This window comes from Hyperoodon ampullatus (assembly GCF_949752795.1).
Source record: "Hyperoodon ampullatus genome assembly, chromosome: 2".
Taxonomy (NCBI): Eukaryota; Metazoa; Chordata; class Mammalia; order Artiodactyla; family Ziphiidae; genus Hyperoodon; species Hyperoodon ampullatus.
The window spans coordinates 114,717,015-114,736,047 of NC_136915.1; the positions used below are offsets into that span (position 1 = coordinate 114,717,015).

Below are 19,033 nucleotides of genomic sequence, written 5' to 3' on the forward strand. Positions count from 1 at the left end.
AGCTGGGTAAGTGATTTCACAAAGATACACAGCTATCAGAAGGAATCAGGTATCCTGACTCCAGCTTCTAATGCATTAATCCAGTGTCCAGGAAGGTGCCTGGGGCATAGTCGATGTCCAATAAATTCAATACATGTGTTTTGAATGAATGAGTAACTCCTAGAACTGTTCTTTCCTCTCTTCTACAAGGACAGAGCGTCAAAGCTGAAAAAATACATTCAACTTTCTCACTTTACAGGTGAACCATCAACAAATATTTATGCATTTAAATAATTTATTTGACCTGATTCTGTCTGTAAACAGAATCCGACAGGATGAAAGTATCCACAGCCAAAAATGATGAGCTTGATGTCATCATGGAGATAACCGCCAGTAGTCTGACTCTTACGTGAATCATTCTAACTCTTCCAAATGTCAAGGAAATCTCTAGAAGCTTGGAGTTTCACTTGTGTCCTGCTTTTGAAACTACAGAATACACAGATTTGTTGGTTTGCTCGCTGGCTCGCTCTCTCTCTCTCTCTCTCTCTCTCACTCACTCACTTCCCTAAGCAGTTCTAAGCACTTGAAGCTTTTGGAAGAGAAATATCCAACACTGATTAACTTTAGCACTCTTTTTTAGTCTTTTTTAAAAACAGCTTCAATTTACACATCACAGAATCCATCCGTTTTACTTATACAATTAAATTATTTTCAGTAAATTTTCAGAGTTGTGAAACCAACACCAGGTTTGGTCTTTAATCAGAGCTTCTGAAGTTTAAGAAAGTTTCCATAATAATCTTTAGTGGTCTCAGAAACGCCTAACAATAAAGGCAACGAATACTGAAATGCAGGCAATATAGAATTTTATTTTTCCAAAATCCTGCCAGAACATTCTGCTGCTATATTAAGCCCAGGGAACCGGAATCACAAGATCTAGGGGATCTCATACGATAAAGTACCTACACTTGTCCTTAGGCCTCGGGGTTTTCGCCTTACAGACCCACGGCCCATCAGTAGGCGGGGTCTCATTCTCTGGAAATCTTGGCGATGGGAGGGGTGCCCTCCCAGAGATCTTCCGGAAAAGGGCGGGGCTTGCCTTCCGGAACTTTTCGGACAGAGGCGGAGTCTTCTGCCGACGGCCGTTCGGAGGAAGGCGGGGCCTACCTCGCATCAGGACCAGTCTGGCTGCACCTGCTTCCTTAGCTCAGAGCATCCCTGGAGCATCTTAAGAGGCGACCGCAGCTGGCAACCAGAGACCAGTTGCAGGAGGCGTCCGCCAGATACCTTCCCCTTCTCCTGACCTAGCGCTCTGCAGCGGCGGCCTCCGTACTGACCGGAGGTCCCAGGGTTGTCTGACCATTGCAAAAGCATTTATAGCAATAGCCTCTGATTACGACATGGCTGAGATCACCAATATCCGACCTAGCTTTGGTAAGTAGAATCTGGCAAACTAAGCCTGGGGTAGGCGAAACCATTGCAAAGCCAAGGGAGCCCAGTAACTGGGCAGAGCGTGAAGCCCAGACCAGGGCCTTCAAGTGCCAGCCCCTCTAGAATCAGGCCTGTGGTGGTGGGTAGAATCGGGCCTACGGTGGTGGGTAGCAGGCAGTGTACACCCGAACTTAAGCTATGGACTGTACGGGCTGTGAAGGCCAGAGCCACACCGAGGGTGGGGAGGCCCAGGATGCTAAAACCTTGTATGGTGCGCTGTCAGCACTGCTGGAGGTGAGAAGCAGAGAGCTTGAGGAGGATGTGAACCCCTCCTTCTGGGGGAGGAGAGGTGAGGTAGGCCGAGCCCTCCCCCTTGGGGCACGCAGGGCGGTGCCCCTTCCTCCCCCTCCCACTCTTCAGGCCTGCGGGGGAGGGAGGTGGCAAGGGAGATGGGGCATCAAGATGGCAGCTTGGGGACTGTGGGCTGTGTGGCTGGCAGCCAGGGGAGGCGGTGGCCTCTGGGGAAAGAGGGGTGCGGGGGTGGGGAGCAAAAAGGAAGCCACTCCTTAAGCCGGTCAGCTGGATGCTGGGGCTAGGAGGAAACGTGAGCCCTGCAATTTCTATTCTGCATCGTAATGATGGGATCCGTCCGTAGCTACCAAATGGCGCTTGGCGCTGCTGGGCTGGGGGATGACGTGATGTCTATTTCTGGGCCTCCTAGCAGCGCCTAGGCTCTTCTTCCCAGGCCTTTGTTCCCTGTTTCCCTAGGCTGGCTTTTCAAAAAGGGGGACTCACCCGCGCTGGTGCTGGCGGGGGCCCGATCGAGGCCGGAGGGGGAGGGGCGAAAAAGGCCGAGCCCGGGGAGGCCGCTTTGTGTACCAGAGAAAGCATTACGTCATCTCGGAGCTGCTGGTCCCCGACCCAACCCTACGGGCTCCAAGATCAGTTACACTCCCTGGAGCAGAGTGGGGTAGAAAATAGGGAAGCAGATGGGAAAGAAAAGCTCGAGAAGCAAGTTTTTCCTCTGGGGGATTCCTCCAAAATGTGCTAGGGTAGCAAACTTCCTGTGCTATGCTTTCCTGGCCCCAAAATAAAAAAGAATTGCCCTGTTTCTCCCTCAGTTCTATCCCAGTTTGTATGGGAGAAGCCAGTGAGAGTTGCTGTCAGCCTAGGGTTCCTCCTTTTCCCTTAAGAGATTCTATCCCTCAGACAATCCAGAAGGTTTGAGCATCCAGACTCCAGTGTTTAGGGTGGGGCCACAATCCAACTAGGAAATGGCTTTTCTCGCTCCCAAATAAAAGGTTTATGGAAATGAACAGAACCCAGTGTGCTCTATCCCCTCAGTGCCAGGAAGAAGACATCAGATCAGAGAAAGTATACGGACAACAAATCACACCCATTTACTACTTGTTTGCACTGATTCCCTAAGGCTAAATCTTGATTATATTTCTTTCTTCCACTTCACCTTCTGCATTTTTATTCTTTGAGCCCTAAATTTCCAAAATAGATGTCCCTTTTGTCATCACATGAGCACCTCATGATTTTTCTTCTTGCTCTTTCATTTTCTTCTTATGCCTTCTTTCCAACATATTCTTTTCTTTTAATTGCAGTTCCAGAGTCCTTGGAAAATTAGATGCTGTAGAGCATAATACACTGATCTCACTTAGAGAGAATGTTAGTGGAAAAAGAAATTATCAGGCCCTTACATACTACATTTTATTTAATCCTTACAAATATCCTCAAGTGTATTCATTATTATATATATCTGCTAGATGAGGAAACTGAGGCTAAGGGAGATAAAATAACTTGGCTAAAGTAAAACAAACTAGTTAGGGTAGTGCTAGGATTTAAACCAATTTCCAGTTGATGCCAAAGTTCATTCTCATTTTACTGTGTCATGCTGGCCTACTTGACAGGGAAAACCTATTTTAGCAAAGGAAGTGTCAATAAGCAGGGCTGGTCAGAGACTGAGACAATTGGACAAAGCCCAGATGTGTCTCGCAGATCTTTAAATCCACACAGAGGATCTCCTCTACAGAGAACTGCCACTTCTGACTTTTTCACATCTCATAGAGCACTTCATTTCAAACTCCCTAGCCCTTGAGAGATTCACCAAGCCAACACTCAATTATCCATGACCTTGGAGGACAAAAGGAGCAAGCAGCATGGGTCACTGCAATTTACTACTATTTGAAAACACTCACTTCAGCTTTTAGTTCCAACTTCCTTTTCCCACCAAGCTTTTGACTAAAGCTAGACAATATCTCTGATTTTTCTAGTTCCCTGCCTTGGGGGTGGGGGGAGAGAGTCAGGGGTTAACAAATACTAAAATGAAGAAGAAAGTAGGACAAAAGTGGGAAACAAGGTGGAGGAGATAGCCCAGGTAATTCACAAGTGGATTCATCCATTTCTCTTTTTTTCCTTCTCTATCCTCCTGAAAGATGAGAATCCTTCTTCTCTTTTACCTGCTCCACCTCTATTTTCTAGCAATAAAAGTTGAGGCACTGTAAGCAGCAGTGGGGATCTCTCAAGATCACAGAGTAAATCTATGGTAGAGCCAAAAGGATCACTCAGATGTCTCCCATCCCAGGCCTTTAGACTCCCTTTCAAATCATTCTCAAAAATATACTTGTCTTGGTAGTTCCCTGCTTTTCTCTTCTCATAGAGACAATCAATATTCAGTTTTACTAATCGGTAGCAAGCAATTTTCAGGAAGTCCCTCATGGGTGAATGGAGAGCCACTTTTTCAAATTGTGCCTATTCTGATTGACAATTGAACCCAATCAATTGTTCAAGCAAATATTTACTGAGCTCCTGTTAGATGCAAGAGACTCAGGGATTCAAAGATGAACAGGGTGTTGTTTCTGCCCACTCTCAAGGTGCTTACAGCTAAGGCTACTCCCATTTTGTGAAACCTCTCCCTAACAGCTTTTATTTCACTTGATACTCTGAAAATAAATGCTGTTATTATTCAGTATGGCCATGGACACAGTCACCTTGGTTTACTTTGTTAAATGGCTTTACTCCTAATCTATATTAATATTTCAAAATGTAACTGCTTTTCTTACCTGGTCCCAACTTTCATAGAACCATGGAATGTTTGAGGTAGAAAGAATTTCAGAGACATTTATTCCAATCCTCATTAAAGAAATCTTTTTTAGAATATGCCTGACCAAGGTGATCCAATCTCTGAAAGTTTTCAAATGGAGATTCACTGCCTCCTGAAGCCATCTGGGCCACTGAGAGACAGTTCTACCAATAATTTGATTCTTTTCATTGAGTCAAAATCTGTCTTCCTGTAGCCTGTACGCGCTGATGTTAGACCTGCCCTCCAAAGTAAAATCACATCAGACCTTCTATCAGCAAAATGCCTTAAATAATTGAAGAAAGTTATTATTCCCAGACCCCTCAGCTCCAGTTCCTTCAATTTCTCCTCACTTGATATGGTTTCCAGGCCCTCTACTATCCTGCTTATCCATAATGTAGAGACATTCTGGTGTCAGATAGACCAGGGTTTAAATCCCATCACTGCCATTTGCTACTATGTGGCCTAGTGTAGATCTGAGTCCCCAGCTTCCTCAGTTGTAAAGTGGGGATATTAATGGTACCTATTCAATGAGTTATTTATTTTGGAGAGAAAAATCTCTAACATGATGCCTGGCAGGGATATCATAAAGGTACACAAAAAATAGCAATTTTTATTCTTGTCAGTACTAGATAGAATACTCCATATGTGTCGTGACCAGTGCAGATGAAATTATACTACCCCTCCTGTGATCTGGACATTGCACTGATAATGTAAGTTAGCATCAGCCTAATTATACTCCAAGCTTTTTGTCACCTAAACTACTAAGTTATTTTTACTCACACTCATCAAGTAAGGTCTCCCATTGCCTATTGATAGGTTTTGAAGGGCAAATAGAATTTTACATTTATACCTGTTATGTGTAATAATATTGACCTCATCCTGTTTTTCCAATCTGTGGAAGCTGTTTTTTATTTTTTATTGAGGTATAGTTGATTTACAATATTGTGTTAGGTTCTGATGTACAGAATAGTGATTCGAGTATATATTTTCTATATAAAATAATATTCTTTTCCATTATGGTTTATTACAGGATATTGAATATAGTTTCCTGTGCTATATAGTAGAATCTTGTTGTTTATCTCTTTTACATATAGTAGTTTGTATCTGCTAATCCCAAACTCCTAAAGTGGAAGCTGTTTTGAATTGACTAATTCATTTGTTCACTGAACACTTACTATGTGCCACATGGTTCTAGGACCTGGGAATATAGCAGTGAACAAAACAGTCACTATTCTTGTTACACTTACCTAGTGAGGGAAAACAGACAAATATATGTCAGGGGTAATAAGTGCTATGAAGAAAAATAAAGCAGGGTAAACGGGATATCATCTTACATATCTGGAATATGCTAGAATCACATTTATTTCCTTATTTCCCCTGCCCTATCCAAGACTTACCCTAATGAGTAGTATGGATAACTATAGGCCTTATCTAGATCTTTAAGGCCTAAACCCAATTTGGCTTCAATGAACTTAAGGGGGAGGAAATCCCCAAACCTAATTATCTAAGTCAGGGGCCCGATTTGTGCAGGAAAAGACAAGACTAGAGGAGGGGAAGGAAAAAAATCTGTTTCTGTTTAGTTATTTGTTTACTTAACAAATATATATTAAGTACCCGTTAGGTGTTTTTAGTGCTGGGGATACAGAGATGAGCTAAACAGACAAAATCCTTGTCCTTATGAAACTTACATTCTAGGTGAAGACAGACAATAAATAGTAAAATTATATGTGTGTGTCTATATATATTCTTATGTGTATGTGTGTGCCTGTGTATGTTTGTGTGTGTATGTGTATGTGTGTGTGAGAGAGAGAGAAGCATGACAAGACATGTAGAGAAAATTAAGCAGGGCCAGGAAGTGTGGATCTCAGGGGTGGAAAAGTTTACACTTTTAAATAGGGTGGTCAGGGAAAACCTTACTAAGAAGGTGACAAGGTCTGACATTTTCCACAGCCCCTATTTCTCCCTATTTAAAATACTTGCATTTCATACTAAAAGATTTTATTATTTTATCTTAAAACACAAGTATTTTAATTTTATTTATTTTATTTATTTTATTTTATTTCATTATTTTATCTTAAAATACAAGTATGTTAAATACCTGGGAGCTGAAATTTGAAACATATTTCAAGTACTTAGACGCAGAGTTCTTCTACTTCTTACCACCCACCTACTTTTATCACCCTTGGGCACCCTACCAAAACCATCCAAAATCAACCCCACATCCTTCTACCCTACCTGTCAGTCAGTCAGTCCACACAAGCCCACTGTTGCAAACCCTGTGCTGGATGCTGTGGAATATCCTCCTGAAACCAGACACAGTTCATACCCTTGTGTAACAGTTGAGGTGAATGGGTTCTCATGTAAAAAGGTGACCTATAACACCTTAGTCGACCTATAGCCGACCTATAGGGTGGCTTTATGTGAAACACAAATCAATATGAGCAAACCATAAGTGCTGAGGGAAGGCCAAGAAAAGAACAGGCCGTCAGGTGGGGCACTTCAGGGGAGGCTTTCTAGAGAAGATAAGTATTTCATCCATGTTTGGTGGAAAGGAAGAGCCATGGATTGGTTGGAGAGGATGGGTGAGGGAATCTCCAAGAGAGGGGAGAAGTTCATAAGCCCAGATGAGCAAGTTTTGCTTTGGAGGCTAGGTTACAGATTAGCTTGGCTCCAGCCAGAAGCACTAAGCAAGGGTTCTCTGGGCAGGGGTTGAGGTCCACCTGCCTTGACACGTCTCTGGTCTACACCTTCAGATGTGTCACCAGTGGTCGCTGGCCTCATCGGGGCCTCTGTGCTGGTGGTATGTGTCTCAGTGACCGTCTTTGTCTGGACATGCTGCCACCAGCAGGCAGAGAAGAAGCACAAGAACCCACCATACAAGTTTATTCATATGCTCAAAGGCATCAGCATATACCCAGAGACCCTAAGCAACAAGAAGAAAATCATCAAAGTGCGGAGAGACAAAGATGGCCATGCGAGGGAAGGTGGACGCGGGAACCTGTTGGTGGACGCAGCAGAGGCTGGCCTGCTGGGCCAAGACAAGGGTCCTAGCTCTGGATCTTGTATAGACCAATTACCCATCAAAGTGGACTATGGGGAAGAACTGAGGAGCCCCATTGCGAACCTGACCCCCGGGGAGAGCAAAACCACTTCTCCATCATCTCCAGAGGAGGATGTCATGCTAGGATCCCTCACCTTCTCAGTGGACTATAACTTCCCAAAAAAAGCCCTGGTGGTGACAATCCAGGAGGCTCATGGGCTGCCAGTGATGGATGACCAAACCCAGGGCTCTGACCCCTACATCAAAATGACCATCCTTCCTGACAAGCGGCATCGGGTGAAGACCAGAGTGCTGCGGAAGACCCTGGACCCTGTGTTTGACGAGACCTTCACCTTCTATGGCATCCCATACAGCCAGCTTCAGGACCTGGTACTGCACTTCCTCGTCCTCAGCTTTGACCGCTTCTCCCGGGATGACGTCATTGGGGAGGTCATGGTGCCGTTGGCTGGAGTAGACCCCAGCACAGGCAAGGTACAGCTGACCAGGGACATCATCAAAAGGAACATCCAGGTGAGGAGGAAGAGTGTGTTGGGGAGGGATGGTAGGTTGGGGGAGAGAAGGGGACAAGTGGGAGGGGAGGGATGAGATGGATGGCAAAGAGGGGCTGTAGAAAGGAAGCTCTTGGCTGTCAAGGATAAGCAGTGGTCAAAGTAAGACAGAGAACCTGGCAGGTTAGGTCTCCTCCAAGAAGCAACTTCACGAGGAGAGAAGGGCAGGTAGCTTCTGAAATTTCACTTAGCGGTTGGCATCCTGATGCTGCATCCAGCTTGCTTGGAGCAGGCTGACTCACCAGTCACAGACCCATCACTTCAGGGATAAGGGGGCTAACTTCTAATCCAAAATGTGTGATCTTCCTCAAGTGAACTTATTTCTCACAGCTGAGAAGCTGTGAAATCAGTAATTTTCCCTTCAGCTTCCCTTTCCCAACCCAAATTTAGAGATGTAAGTAGTATCATCTGTATGACTTTTAACCATTTTATAAATGAAACTTAACTGCTTCACCCTTTGGGCCCCTTACCCAGGCCCAAACCTTTGCCACAGATACTCCTTTCCCCGTTTCTCCTCTCCTCCTTATTTGCATTAGAAGGGGGATGAGAGCCCTCCATCCTGCCTCCTCTCCACTGGGCCAGCATTGGCTCTTGAGTTATTTCAGGGATGCAAGAACTGTAACCCCCAGCCCCACTAGTTCATTTCCTCCTCAATCTGGGAGGCAGTGTAGCTCTGCGGTTCAGCACGAGTTCTCTTGATTCAGACTGCCTGGCTTCACCTTCCAGCTCACCACTTTCCAGCTGTGTGATGTGGGTAAGTTACTTAACTCTTCTAAGCTTCTATTTCCCCATCTGTAAAATGGAGCTGATAATATTGTCTTCCTTATGGGTTATGAGGATCCAATGAGATAATATACCTGGCATACCATTGCCCTTATGGAGCTTTTACTTTAGTGGAGGAGAAATACAAAAAAATCTTGGCAATTATCACATAGTGAGTAGGGTAGGTGCTATGAAAGAAGTTGTTGAAATTTTACACTTAGAGTTTCATTCCTTTTTCAGGATTTACCATAAGGAGTTAATAGCAAGGACTTTGAAGTCAGACCTGAGTTTGAATCTAAATCTCACCCATTAAGTGACCTTGGGCAAGCTGCTTAAATTCTCTAAGTCTCAGTTTCTTACAGGAATTAAGATGATGAATTCACATAATCCCTAGCCCATAGTAAACCTTCAATAAATGGGAACCATGATTATTATTACTATTATTATTTCTATTATTAATAAAGTTTGATCCCTGGGAGAGATATATGACTTGTAGGTATTTATATTTTGTTTTGACAAAGTGAAGGAAGACAAGGGAGACCTGGATCAGTGGAGAAGAGGATAGACGTTTCAGAAAGGATATCAGGGCCACTAAAATCAACTGCACTTTTCCCAGAAAGAACTCTGCCTGTAAATGCCTTACTGGTCTCTTACTGCCTTCTTCAGCTGCCATCCCACGCCAGACTCAGTGGGGAGGCAGGAGGCTCAGGACTGGAAGGAGGCTTCCAGGCCAGTAGGGCTGAGTGTGCTCCCAAGAACAAGGTTTGGCCACTGCTGAAGGGCACTGTGCAGTGCCAGGCTGGGGAGGGGAGGGGAGGCAGGAAGTGGCTCCCCCTGGACGTGTGTTCTTACCCCCTCTGCTGTGTAGGCGCCTGTCCCACTGCAGCCAGCCCAGCCATGCTATTGCCCAGAGAACCACTGTTACCACATGGTCCACTCAGCTCTACCTCACAGGGGCCGGGGGAGTCCAAACATTTCAAAGACCATTAGAGGCATTTGGTCAGGGCATAAACACTGGTCTGTTGCCAGGATACAATGAGACATCCCCGAGTCCAAGACAGCAAGAGTTCTTGTATCCTCTGAGGTTGGAGTCAGAAGGCCTGGACAGAAGCTGCAGTAGTGACCTGTCTCATCTCCCTGCGTCCCTTCCCCTCTCCTTCCATTTCTTTTCCTCCAGATTCTGCCAAGCCGCTCCCCTGATCCCTGACTCCCCTTTAGAGCAGCTCCAGTGCTCCACTCCCTGCCTTCGTCGAGCTCTCCTCGCAGGGTGGTTCTTTCCCAGCACAGCCTTCCCTGGAGCACCAGCCTGGTAAATCCACCAACTAGCTGGACTCCTTCAGACAGCTCATGCAGTCGCAGCCCACGGCTGACTGTGGAGGATGGCTCTGTACCAAGCTGCAGCTGAGAAGACACTGGCAAGGAAAGGAACTGATTTCGGCTGGGAACAAAACAGCCTCAAATCCAGGACACTGGGCAGGGAGCACAGACAATGGCATTTGCTAAACTGCCAGGGGCTCTTGGGGAGAGCCAGGCTTCTCTCCACTTTATTAACACCCTTCAGGAGGGATAAGCCAGGGCTGGGATCCTGAGCAACACATCCCCTGGAAGAGGCTCCAGACAGGACACCCAGAGCCCCTGCAGCACCACCCCAGAGCCTTGCAGCCTCCCAGGTGTCCTAAGCCTGTTTTCCCCAACCAGTGTCAGTGGGCAGAGCTGTGTTCCATCCTGGGTCGTGGCTGTCATCTCTCTAGTCACTCAGTCTAGTCAATCAGTCCCCCTGATTCCCTAGCAGTACAGCCTCCAAATGTCTACCCTAAACCCTCCCTACTGTAGCCAAGAATCTGCCCTTTCTGGATCTCCCCATGGCTCATCAGTTAGAGCTGCTTTGGACTATTCCACACTGTCTGTAAAGAGCTCTTTCTGGTCTGGGTAAGGTACCCCCTTATAATAATGGAGCCAAATGCTCCTGGGCGGAGACTGGTGAGAACTGCATTTCTCTAGACAACCACCCACCCCTAACTGCATTTCCTGACCTTTAGCAGAAAATTCAGCTCTTGTCCTTTCCGTTATTACAGTGCAGTCCAGTTGAAGAAGCCCTGGACTGGTCATGATTTCTGATTCTGTCCATTTCACTGACTAATTCTGGGCAAGCAGTTACCTACTCTGGGCCTCAGTCTCCCTCTAGGCTGGATCACGAAGGCTAATGGAGTGACTCTGCGAGAGTACTCAGCTCTTAGGAATATACAGAAAGATATAAGAAGCATTAAAAATTAACACTCAATTATTAATGAAAGAAGTTCACAGTATAAACTCTATAATGCCCAAAACTCTCTGAGTTGGACTTTGGAACTGGAATTTTTTTTTTTAGTGGCAGCTTTTTTTTTTTTCCTAGTATTTTATTCAGATAGAAATAAAAGTGAATTTACATTCCCATAATACATCCCCCACAAGGAGAAGGGAGGTGGTTCAGCGAGGGCTGGGGTTAAAGAAGAGACAGTGGGAAAGAGGTGATTTACAAGGTGGATAATAGAGAGTTTTTAGACTCCTAATTTCTTCAGGTCATTGTTTCCCAAACCATTTCCTGTCTTTCTACTACCAGATTGGTGTTCGTGACCTGGGACAATGGTCATGGGAATGATAGGATTCTTAGAATCTCAGATTTACAAGAGACCATGGAGTTCATCCAGTCTAGTCAAAAGGGACAGAAAAGAGAGAAAGAAAAAGGAATGTCAGTTATCCAGGAACAATAAAGAAAATTGCTATGTAAAATAAGTCAATAAATAAAACCACATACACAAAAAAGAAAGATGCTATATTTGTGTATTGGGGAGAAGACAAGGAGGGATGTGATTGAATGTTGAGGTTTTTGTTTCTTTTGTTTTCTCATGACTGTGATTTATGTGGAGGTAGCCCTGAGAACTTCTAGCCCCAGTGAAGGTTTATTGAGCACGCATGAGTCCTCCTCTTTGCAAAGATGCTGTGGCTAGAAAAATCACTGTGGGCGGGGCCCTGCTAAGTATAAGAAATAGACTTATCCCTCGCCTAAGTATTTCCTTCAGCTGAACGTCTTCTTTAGGACCCCTGCTCTTGTTCCTCTTTTCCACGGAGTGAGAAAGGATCCCGCTCTCTGAGAGCAAAGCCTCCCAGCTCTGTCAGCCATGGATAAAACCCTTTCTCCCCCTTGTCTTTCTGCTTGCCTGCCCCCCAACAGGGTCTTTACCTCACTAGGCCAAGGGGCTGGGAAACAGAGTCCGCTCCCAGCCCTTGACAAAGAGCCCTTGACAAAGAGTCATTGACAATGCCGCTTGGAATGGGAATTGGGTGGAAAGAGAAGGGGAGGGGGGAGGGGGAGACGAAACTCCGGCCTTCAATGCAGACTGGAATGGCATTCAGGTGGTGTTGTGGCTGCAGACTTGGGCATCACAAAGGGGCAGCTGAATGGGGATGGGCGTTCTGCCCATGTAAAATGGCCAAAGATGAAGGGGGGGTGGGAATCAGATGGAGAACAGTTGTCTGAGGAGTGATGTTAGGGGAGGAAATTATTGTGAAGGTAACCAGAAATTGTCCACCTTCCCAACGAACTAAGGAAGGGGCACGGGATTTAAATTAGGATGATTTTGCTACAGTGGATGATTTAGGAAACAGTTTTTTTTTTTTAAACAGAGTTTTAAATAAATAACCAGAAAACCTAAGTATAATCTTGTAATCAATGTTATTTTTGCAAATAAAACTTTTTTTTTTTTCCCGGTACGCGGGCCTCTCACCGCTGTGGCCTCTCCCGTTGCGGAGCACAGGCTCCGGACGCACAGGCTCAGCGGCCATGGCTCACGGGCCCAGCCGCTCTGCGGCATGTGGGATCTCCCCGGACCGGGGCACGAACCCCTGTCTCCTGCATCGACAGGCGGACTCTCAACCACTGCGCCACCAGGGAAGCCCAAAACTCTTTTTTTTTTTTTTTTAATATTTTATTTATGTATTTTGGCTGTACAGGGTCTTACTTGGGGCACGCAGTATCTTTTAGGTGCAGCATGCAGGCTTTTAGTTGTGGCATGTATGTGGGGTGTAGTCCCCGACCAGGGATTGAACCCTGGCCCCCTGCACTGGGAGCACGGAGTCCTACCCACTGGAGCACCAGGGAAGTCCCCAAGATTGCATATTTAATATTTAGATACCAATATTCAAGGATGGTCCCAGAGATAGATATCAAAACTCATTAACATTTCATTATTCATGGAAATGGAGGGGAGCAGTGGCCCAAATAATCCAGAAGTTCTTTCTAGATCAGCACTATCCGCTGGATGCTATGATGGTGGAAATGTTCCATATCTGCACTGTCCAGTATGGTAGCCACTGGCCACATGTGGATACTGAGCAATTGAAATATGGCCAGCATGATTGAGAAACTAAAATTTTAATTTTATTTCATTTTAATGAATTAAAATTTAAATAGACACATGTAGCTAGCGGCTACTGTATTGGGCAGGCCAGTTCTGAATGTTTTAGAAGACATTTAATTTTCTTTTCCATGAGGGTTTACTCTCCTGATGACATTTGGCTGTGGCTGATAGTAAAAATGAGTTTACCTTCTCTGATTGCATTCTGACTCGTCAAAAGGAAGCAGCCCAGAAGTATACTGGCTGGCAAGGGAAACCAGCCTGTGATTTTACACTGGCTGAGGGTACTTCCTGTGGATGAATCAAGAGCTGGCTATATGTTAGGGGTAAGGAAAAGATGTGGGGCTTCAATCTAGCAGAGAATACCATGAACATCTTTTTTTTTTTTTTTTTTTTTTTTTTTGTGGTATGCGGGCCTCTCACTGCCGTGGCCTCTCCCGTTGCGGAGCACAGGCTCCAGACGCGCACGGTCAGCGGCCATGGCTCACGGGCCCAGCCGCTCCGTGGCATGTGGGATTTTCCCAGACCGGGGCACGAACCCGTGTCCCCTGCACCGGCAGGCGGACTCCCAACCACTGCGCCACCAGGGAAGCCCGAACATCTTTTTTAAAGTCTATTTTCTTTTGTACTTCAATTTCAAAAGCTAATCGCTAAGTTTAAAGTTCAGTCACATTCAGTACCCTACGAGAGACATTTCCTTATGCTCCTGGTATGAAATATAGCCTCAAGAACTTTTTTAAGCCAAATGGAAATATTATCACAGTTCATTCCTCGAGGTGACTTAAGACATAATCAAAGCATCAACTATTAGGGTTTTTCGCTTGTTTTTCACTGATGAGCTAATTAACTTATTTACTGATGTTATTCTTTACTGCACCAGCCACACCTGAGCAGGTAGTGCACTAGCCCATGAGCTTCTGGAGGATAGGGGTCTTCTTTGTGCATCATTTCAGCCCTAGCTGCTAGCAGAGTGTCTGGCACTTAGTGAGTGCACAGCAAGTCATTTTGGTGTGTATGTGGCGTATGTAAGGCTGGTGGTCAGTTTGGTCTATTTTTGCTCAATCTAAGAATTCCTCAAGTAGGTGGCATTCCTTTGGGGCTATGAAGAATACAAGGAATAGGATTTGATAGTGGAGGAATGATTTGGTCTCGAAATTTTTTTTTTGTCTCAAATTTAACTTATTATGTCCTAAAGTCCTCCTATCCCACCTCCTTTTGTTTTCTTTATCCCAGCCTCATCCCTACTTCCTAAGCTAGAAACACAAGAAATAGTCCTCCATCTCTTCCCTCGCCCCTATTTTTTCATCCAATTAGCTGCCCCAACCCAGAAAATACTGACAATTCTTCCTGAGACATATCCTACCCCAGGTCCATCTCTTCTGCCACAGCCCTGGTTCCAGGCCTCATCATTTCTTCCCTAGCCTGTTGCAGCAGCCTCTTAACTGAGCTTTCTGACTTTGGTCTTTCTCTACTTTAGTTCCTTCTCCAGCTTTCACTCGAATAGTATTATTATTAATATACTAACAACAACAATAACTGTCGCACCTATGCCTACAGACCTCCTCTTGCCTGGGTGCCGCGGCTGGCTCTGCTGTTTGGTTAGCTCACCCCCACTGCCCTTCACCTTCGCCTGACCCACCTCTCTGGGTTCCTGGCCCGTCCCTCCTGCCAGCACCCCAACATCAGGCACACTCTCGCCTCTCAGCATTCTCTGAACACAGCCTACCCTTTCAGCACCCAAAGACTTTGTACCGGCCATTCTGCCGCCCTGACCCACGGGATCTTCTCTCTGCCCATTGCCTGTGTCTCTTACTCACCCACCATCAACCCAGCCCAGACGTCAGCTGGCAAAGCCTCCACCTGAATCTCTCAGCAGCACTGAGGATTTTTATTTTTGGCTGCGCCATATGGCTTGTAGGATGTTAGTTCCCTGACCAGGGACTGAACCCAGGCCCTCAGCAGTGAGAGTGCAGACCTACCCACTGGACCGCCAGGGAATTTCCAGGCTTCTCACTTTTCTGACAAGTAAACATGTTTGTTTACATCTCTGTCTCTTCTAGTGTGTGATAAGCTCCTTGGGAGCAAGAACTGAGTCCTATCAGTTCTGAATCCCTGGCACCTGGCATGTAATTAGTATCCAAATTTTTTTTTAATATATATTTAAATTTATTTATTTGTTTTTGGCTGCGTTGGGTCTTCATTGCTGCGCGCGGGCTTTCTCTAGTTGCAGCGAGGGGGGCTACTCTTCGTTGCAGCGTGCAGGCTTCTCATTGCGGTGGCTTCCCTTGTGGCAGAGCACGGGCTCTAGGCGCGTGAGCTTCAATAATTGTGACACGTGGGCTCAGTAGTTGTGGCTCACGGGCTCTAGAGCGCAGGCTCAGTAGTTGTGGCACACGGGCTTAATTGCTCCGTGGCATGTGGGATCTTCCCAGACCAGGGATTGAACCCGTGTCCCCTACATTGCGGGCAGATTCTTAACCACTGTGCCACCAGGGAAGTCCTCCAAATATTATTTAAAATGTTCTTGGAGGACTAGAGGTTTTTTTTTTTTCAAGCTCAAAATAGAACCTAGCATAAAATTTCAAAGTGGGGAAACAAAGTTGTGGGCATCCGAGGTGGCTGGAGAAGACACTCTGAAGGTCATACACTGGGGCAGGTGGAGAGCAGGTGTGGATATTCACCTTGTGAAATGGAGGCACAGGCTTCAGAAAGTTCAGGGACTTGCCCAGGGCCAGCTGGTGAGTAATTGGCCAAGTTACTCAAACTCAAGTTTCCTGTCTCCCACTATACAGTCTTCAAAACATTTTTTATGGCAAGAACCGTATGAGGAACTTCCATGGAGGTGCAGTGGTTAAGAATCCACCTGCCAGTGCAGGGGACATGGGTTCTATCCCTGGTCCGGGAAGATCCCACATGCCATGGAGCAACTAAGCCCGTGTGCCACAACTACTGAGCCTGCGTTCTAGAGCCCGTGCACCACAACTACTGAGCCTGTGCTCTAGAGCCCACGTGCCACAACTACTGAGCCCGTGTGCCACAACTACTGAAGCCTGCGCACCTAGAGCCCGTGCTCTGCCACAAGAGAAGCCACCACAATGAGAAGCCCGCACACCGTAATGAAGAGTAGCCCCCGCTCGCTGCAACTAGAGAAAGCCTGTGCACAGCAGCAAAGACCCAACACAGCCAAAAATTAAAATAAATAAATAAATTTATTTTTTTAAAAAAATTTTAAAAAAAGAACTGAATGAGAGAATAGGAGAGAATGCACATCTCTGGTATACACTGTGTGCCAGGCACTGTGGTGTTTTACAAATTCTAAATTATCGAATCCTCTTACTAATCCTGGGAAGTTGGGACTATTTTTATCTCCATTTTACAGATGAGGAAGTGGAAGTAGCTTGTCCCAGGTCAGACAGATGAGAAGTAGAGGCAGGATTTGAATCCAGGCCTGTCTGGCTTCAGAGTCTGCGCTCCTAAATACTAGGCTATGCTGTCTCTCCCTGCAAATGATTTTATTTAGTATCAGGATTATGATGAGAACATTTCCTTTTTCCTCCACATGCTTTCTGTGCTGTGGCCTGCTCCCTCTGCTGGGATTCTCACCTGCTCTTTCTTCTCCCCAGAAGTGCATTAGCAGAGGGGAGCTCCAGGTGTCTCTCTCATATCAGCCTGTGGCACAAAGAATGACAGTGGTGGTCCTCAAAGCCAGACACTTGCCGAAGATGGATATCACCGGTCTCTCAGGTAGCAGCTATTTACTTCAACTTATTTCTTTTTTCTCTTTTTTTTTTTACATTTTTTTTATTGGAGTATATTTGCTTTACAATGTTGTGTTAGTTTCTACTACACAGCAAAGTGAATCAGCTATATGTATACATATATCCCCTCTTTTTTTGGATTTCCTTCCCATTTAGGTCACCACAGAGCACCGAGTAGAGTTCCCTGTGCTATACAGCAGGCCCCCATTAACTATCTACTTTATACATAGTATCAATAGTGTATATATGTCAATCCCAGTCTCCCAATTCATCCCCCTCCCTTCCCCCCTTGGTATCCATACATCTGTTCTCTATGTCTGTGTCTCTATTTCTGCTTTGCAAATAAGACCTAGACGTGTCTATACCAATTTTTTCAGATTCCACATATATGCGTTAATATACAATATTTGTTTTTCTCTTTCTGACCCACCCCACTCTGCATGACAGTCTCTAGGTCCATCCACGTCTCTACAGATGACCCAATTTCATTCCTTTTTATGGCTAACATTCCATTGTATATACGTACCACATCCTCTTCATCCATTCCTGTTGATGGACATATAGGCTGTTTCCATGTCCTGGCTATTGTAAATAGTGCTGCAATGAACAGTGGGGTGCATGTGTCCCTTTGAATTATGGTTCTCTCAGGGTTGGGACCGCTGGGTCACATGGTAGTTCTATTTTTAGTTTTCCAAGGAACCTCCATATTGTTCTCCATAGTGGCTGCATCAATTCACATTCCTACCAACAGTGCAACAGGGTTCGCTTTTCTCCACACCTTTCCAGCATTTATTGTTTGTAGATTTTGTGATGATGGCCATTCTGACCGGTGTGAGGTGATATCTCATTGTAGTTTTGATTTGCATTTCTCTGATAATTTGTGATGTTGAGCATATTTTCATGTTTGTACTTCAACCTATTTCTACCTGTCTGCGCCCCGCCCACCACTGCCCCTTGCCTGTGACCCAGACACCCGCTCTCCACCTTTCAGGACCCCTGGCACCTCTCATTGTCCACCCATTCCTCTCTCTGTCTACATTCTCTTCCTGATGAATGTAGCTGGGAAGGTGCTTTGGGTAAGCAAATGGGGTCTCTACATTTGGCGAGGTATCCTCAGTGCTATGCATGCATGCTGGGTGCTGTGCCCTTGCTCCAGGTGAGACTAGGCAAAAAGCCTGCAGGCTTTGTTAGTCCCTGTGCCCTTGAAAATGCTTCTTGGTGTCATGGGGTTTCTTTGGTCCTGACTCGAGGTGGCTGTTCTGTTCCATGCCTGCCTGGTTTCCTTGGCCCCTTGTCCAGGTGGGCAGACGTGTACACAGTCAGTGTACACTTAGTGTGCAATCACTAAAGACCACACGGGGTGGGGGATGGGACACCAAGGAGATGAACAGCAGAAGCCCCTCCTCCCCAACCAGAAGCCACCATTGTATAGGAGAGGACTGTGTCATAGGCCTGTCTCCCTTTTTCTGATCTCTTTGGGGGCCCCAGATCCTTATGTCAAGGTGAACGTCTACTACGGCAGAAAGCGCATTGCCAAGAAGAAAACCCATGTGAAGAAGTGCACTTTGAACCCAGTCTTCAATGAGTCTTTCATCTACGACATCCCCACTGACCTCCTGCCCGACATCAGCATCGAGTTCCTTGTCATCGACTTCGATCGCACCACCAAGAATGAGGTGGTGGGGAGGCTGATCCTGGGGGCGCACAGTGTCACAGTCAGCGGTGCTGAACACTGGAGAGAGGTCTGCGAGAGCCCCCGCAAGCCTGTGGCCAAGTGGCACAGTCTGAGCGAGTACTAATCCTCTTCTCCTTGCCTCTAACCCCAGGGCCGGGCTGGGCAGGGACGTGGCGGGGAGAGAGAGAAACAGAGAGAAGCGGACTCAAAACCTCATTTTAGCTGTAGAAGAAAATTTCTTACAAAACAAACCCCACAAAGAACACCCCACATGACCACAGCTGCAGATCAGTTCTTAGCGATGATGATTTTTCTCCTTTGCAAGGCACTAGGAAATCCC

At 45.9% G+C, this 19,033-nt stretch overlaps 1 protein-coding gene across 1 annotated transcript; it reads left to right on the top strand.

Annotated features, from left to right (window-relative positions):
* Positions 1 to 1,376: 1,376 nt before the first annotated feature.
* SYT11 (synaptotagmin 11) lies at positions 1,377 to 18,817 on the top strand (the record flags this gene model as incomplete). The annotated part of the gene is made up of 4 exons (XM_079698480.1): positions 1,377 to 1,410; positions 7,249 to 8,066; positions 16,884 to 17,004; positions 18,507 to 18,817. 4 exons carry the CDS (start codon positions 1,377 to 1,379, stop codon positions 18,815 to 18,817), a joined length of 1,284 nt encoding a protein of 427 aa, XP_079554606.1.
* Between the last annotated feature and the right edge of the window lie 216 nt (positions 18,818 to 19,033).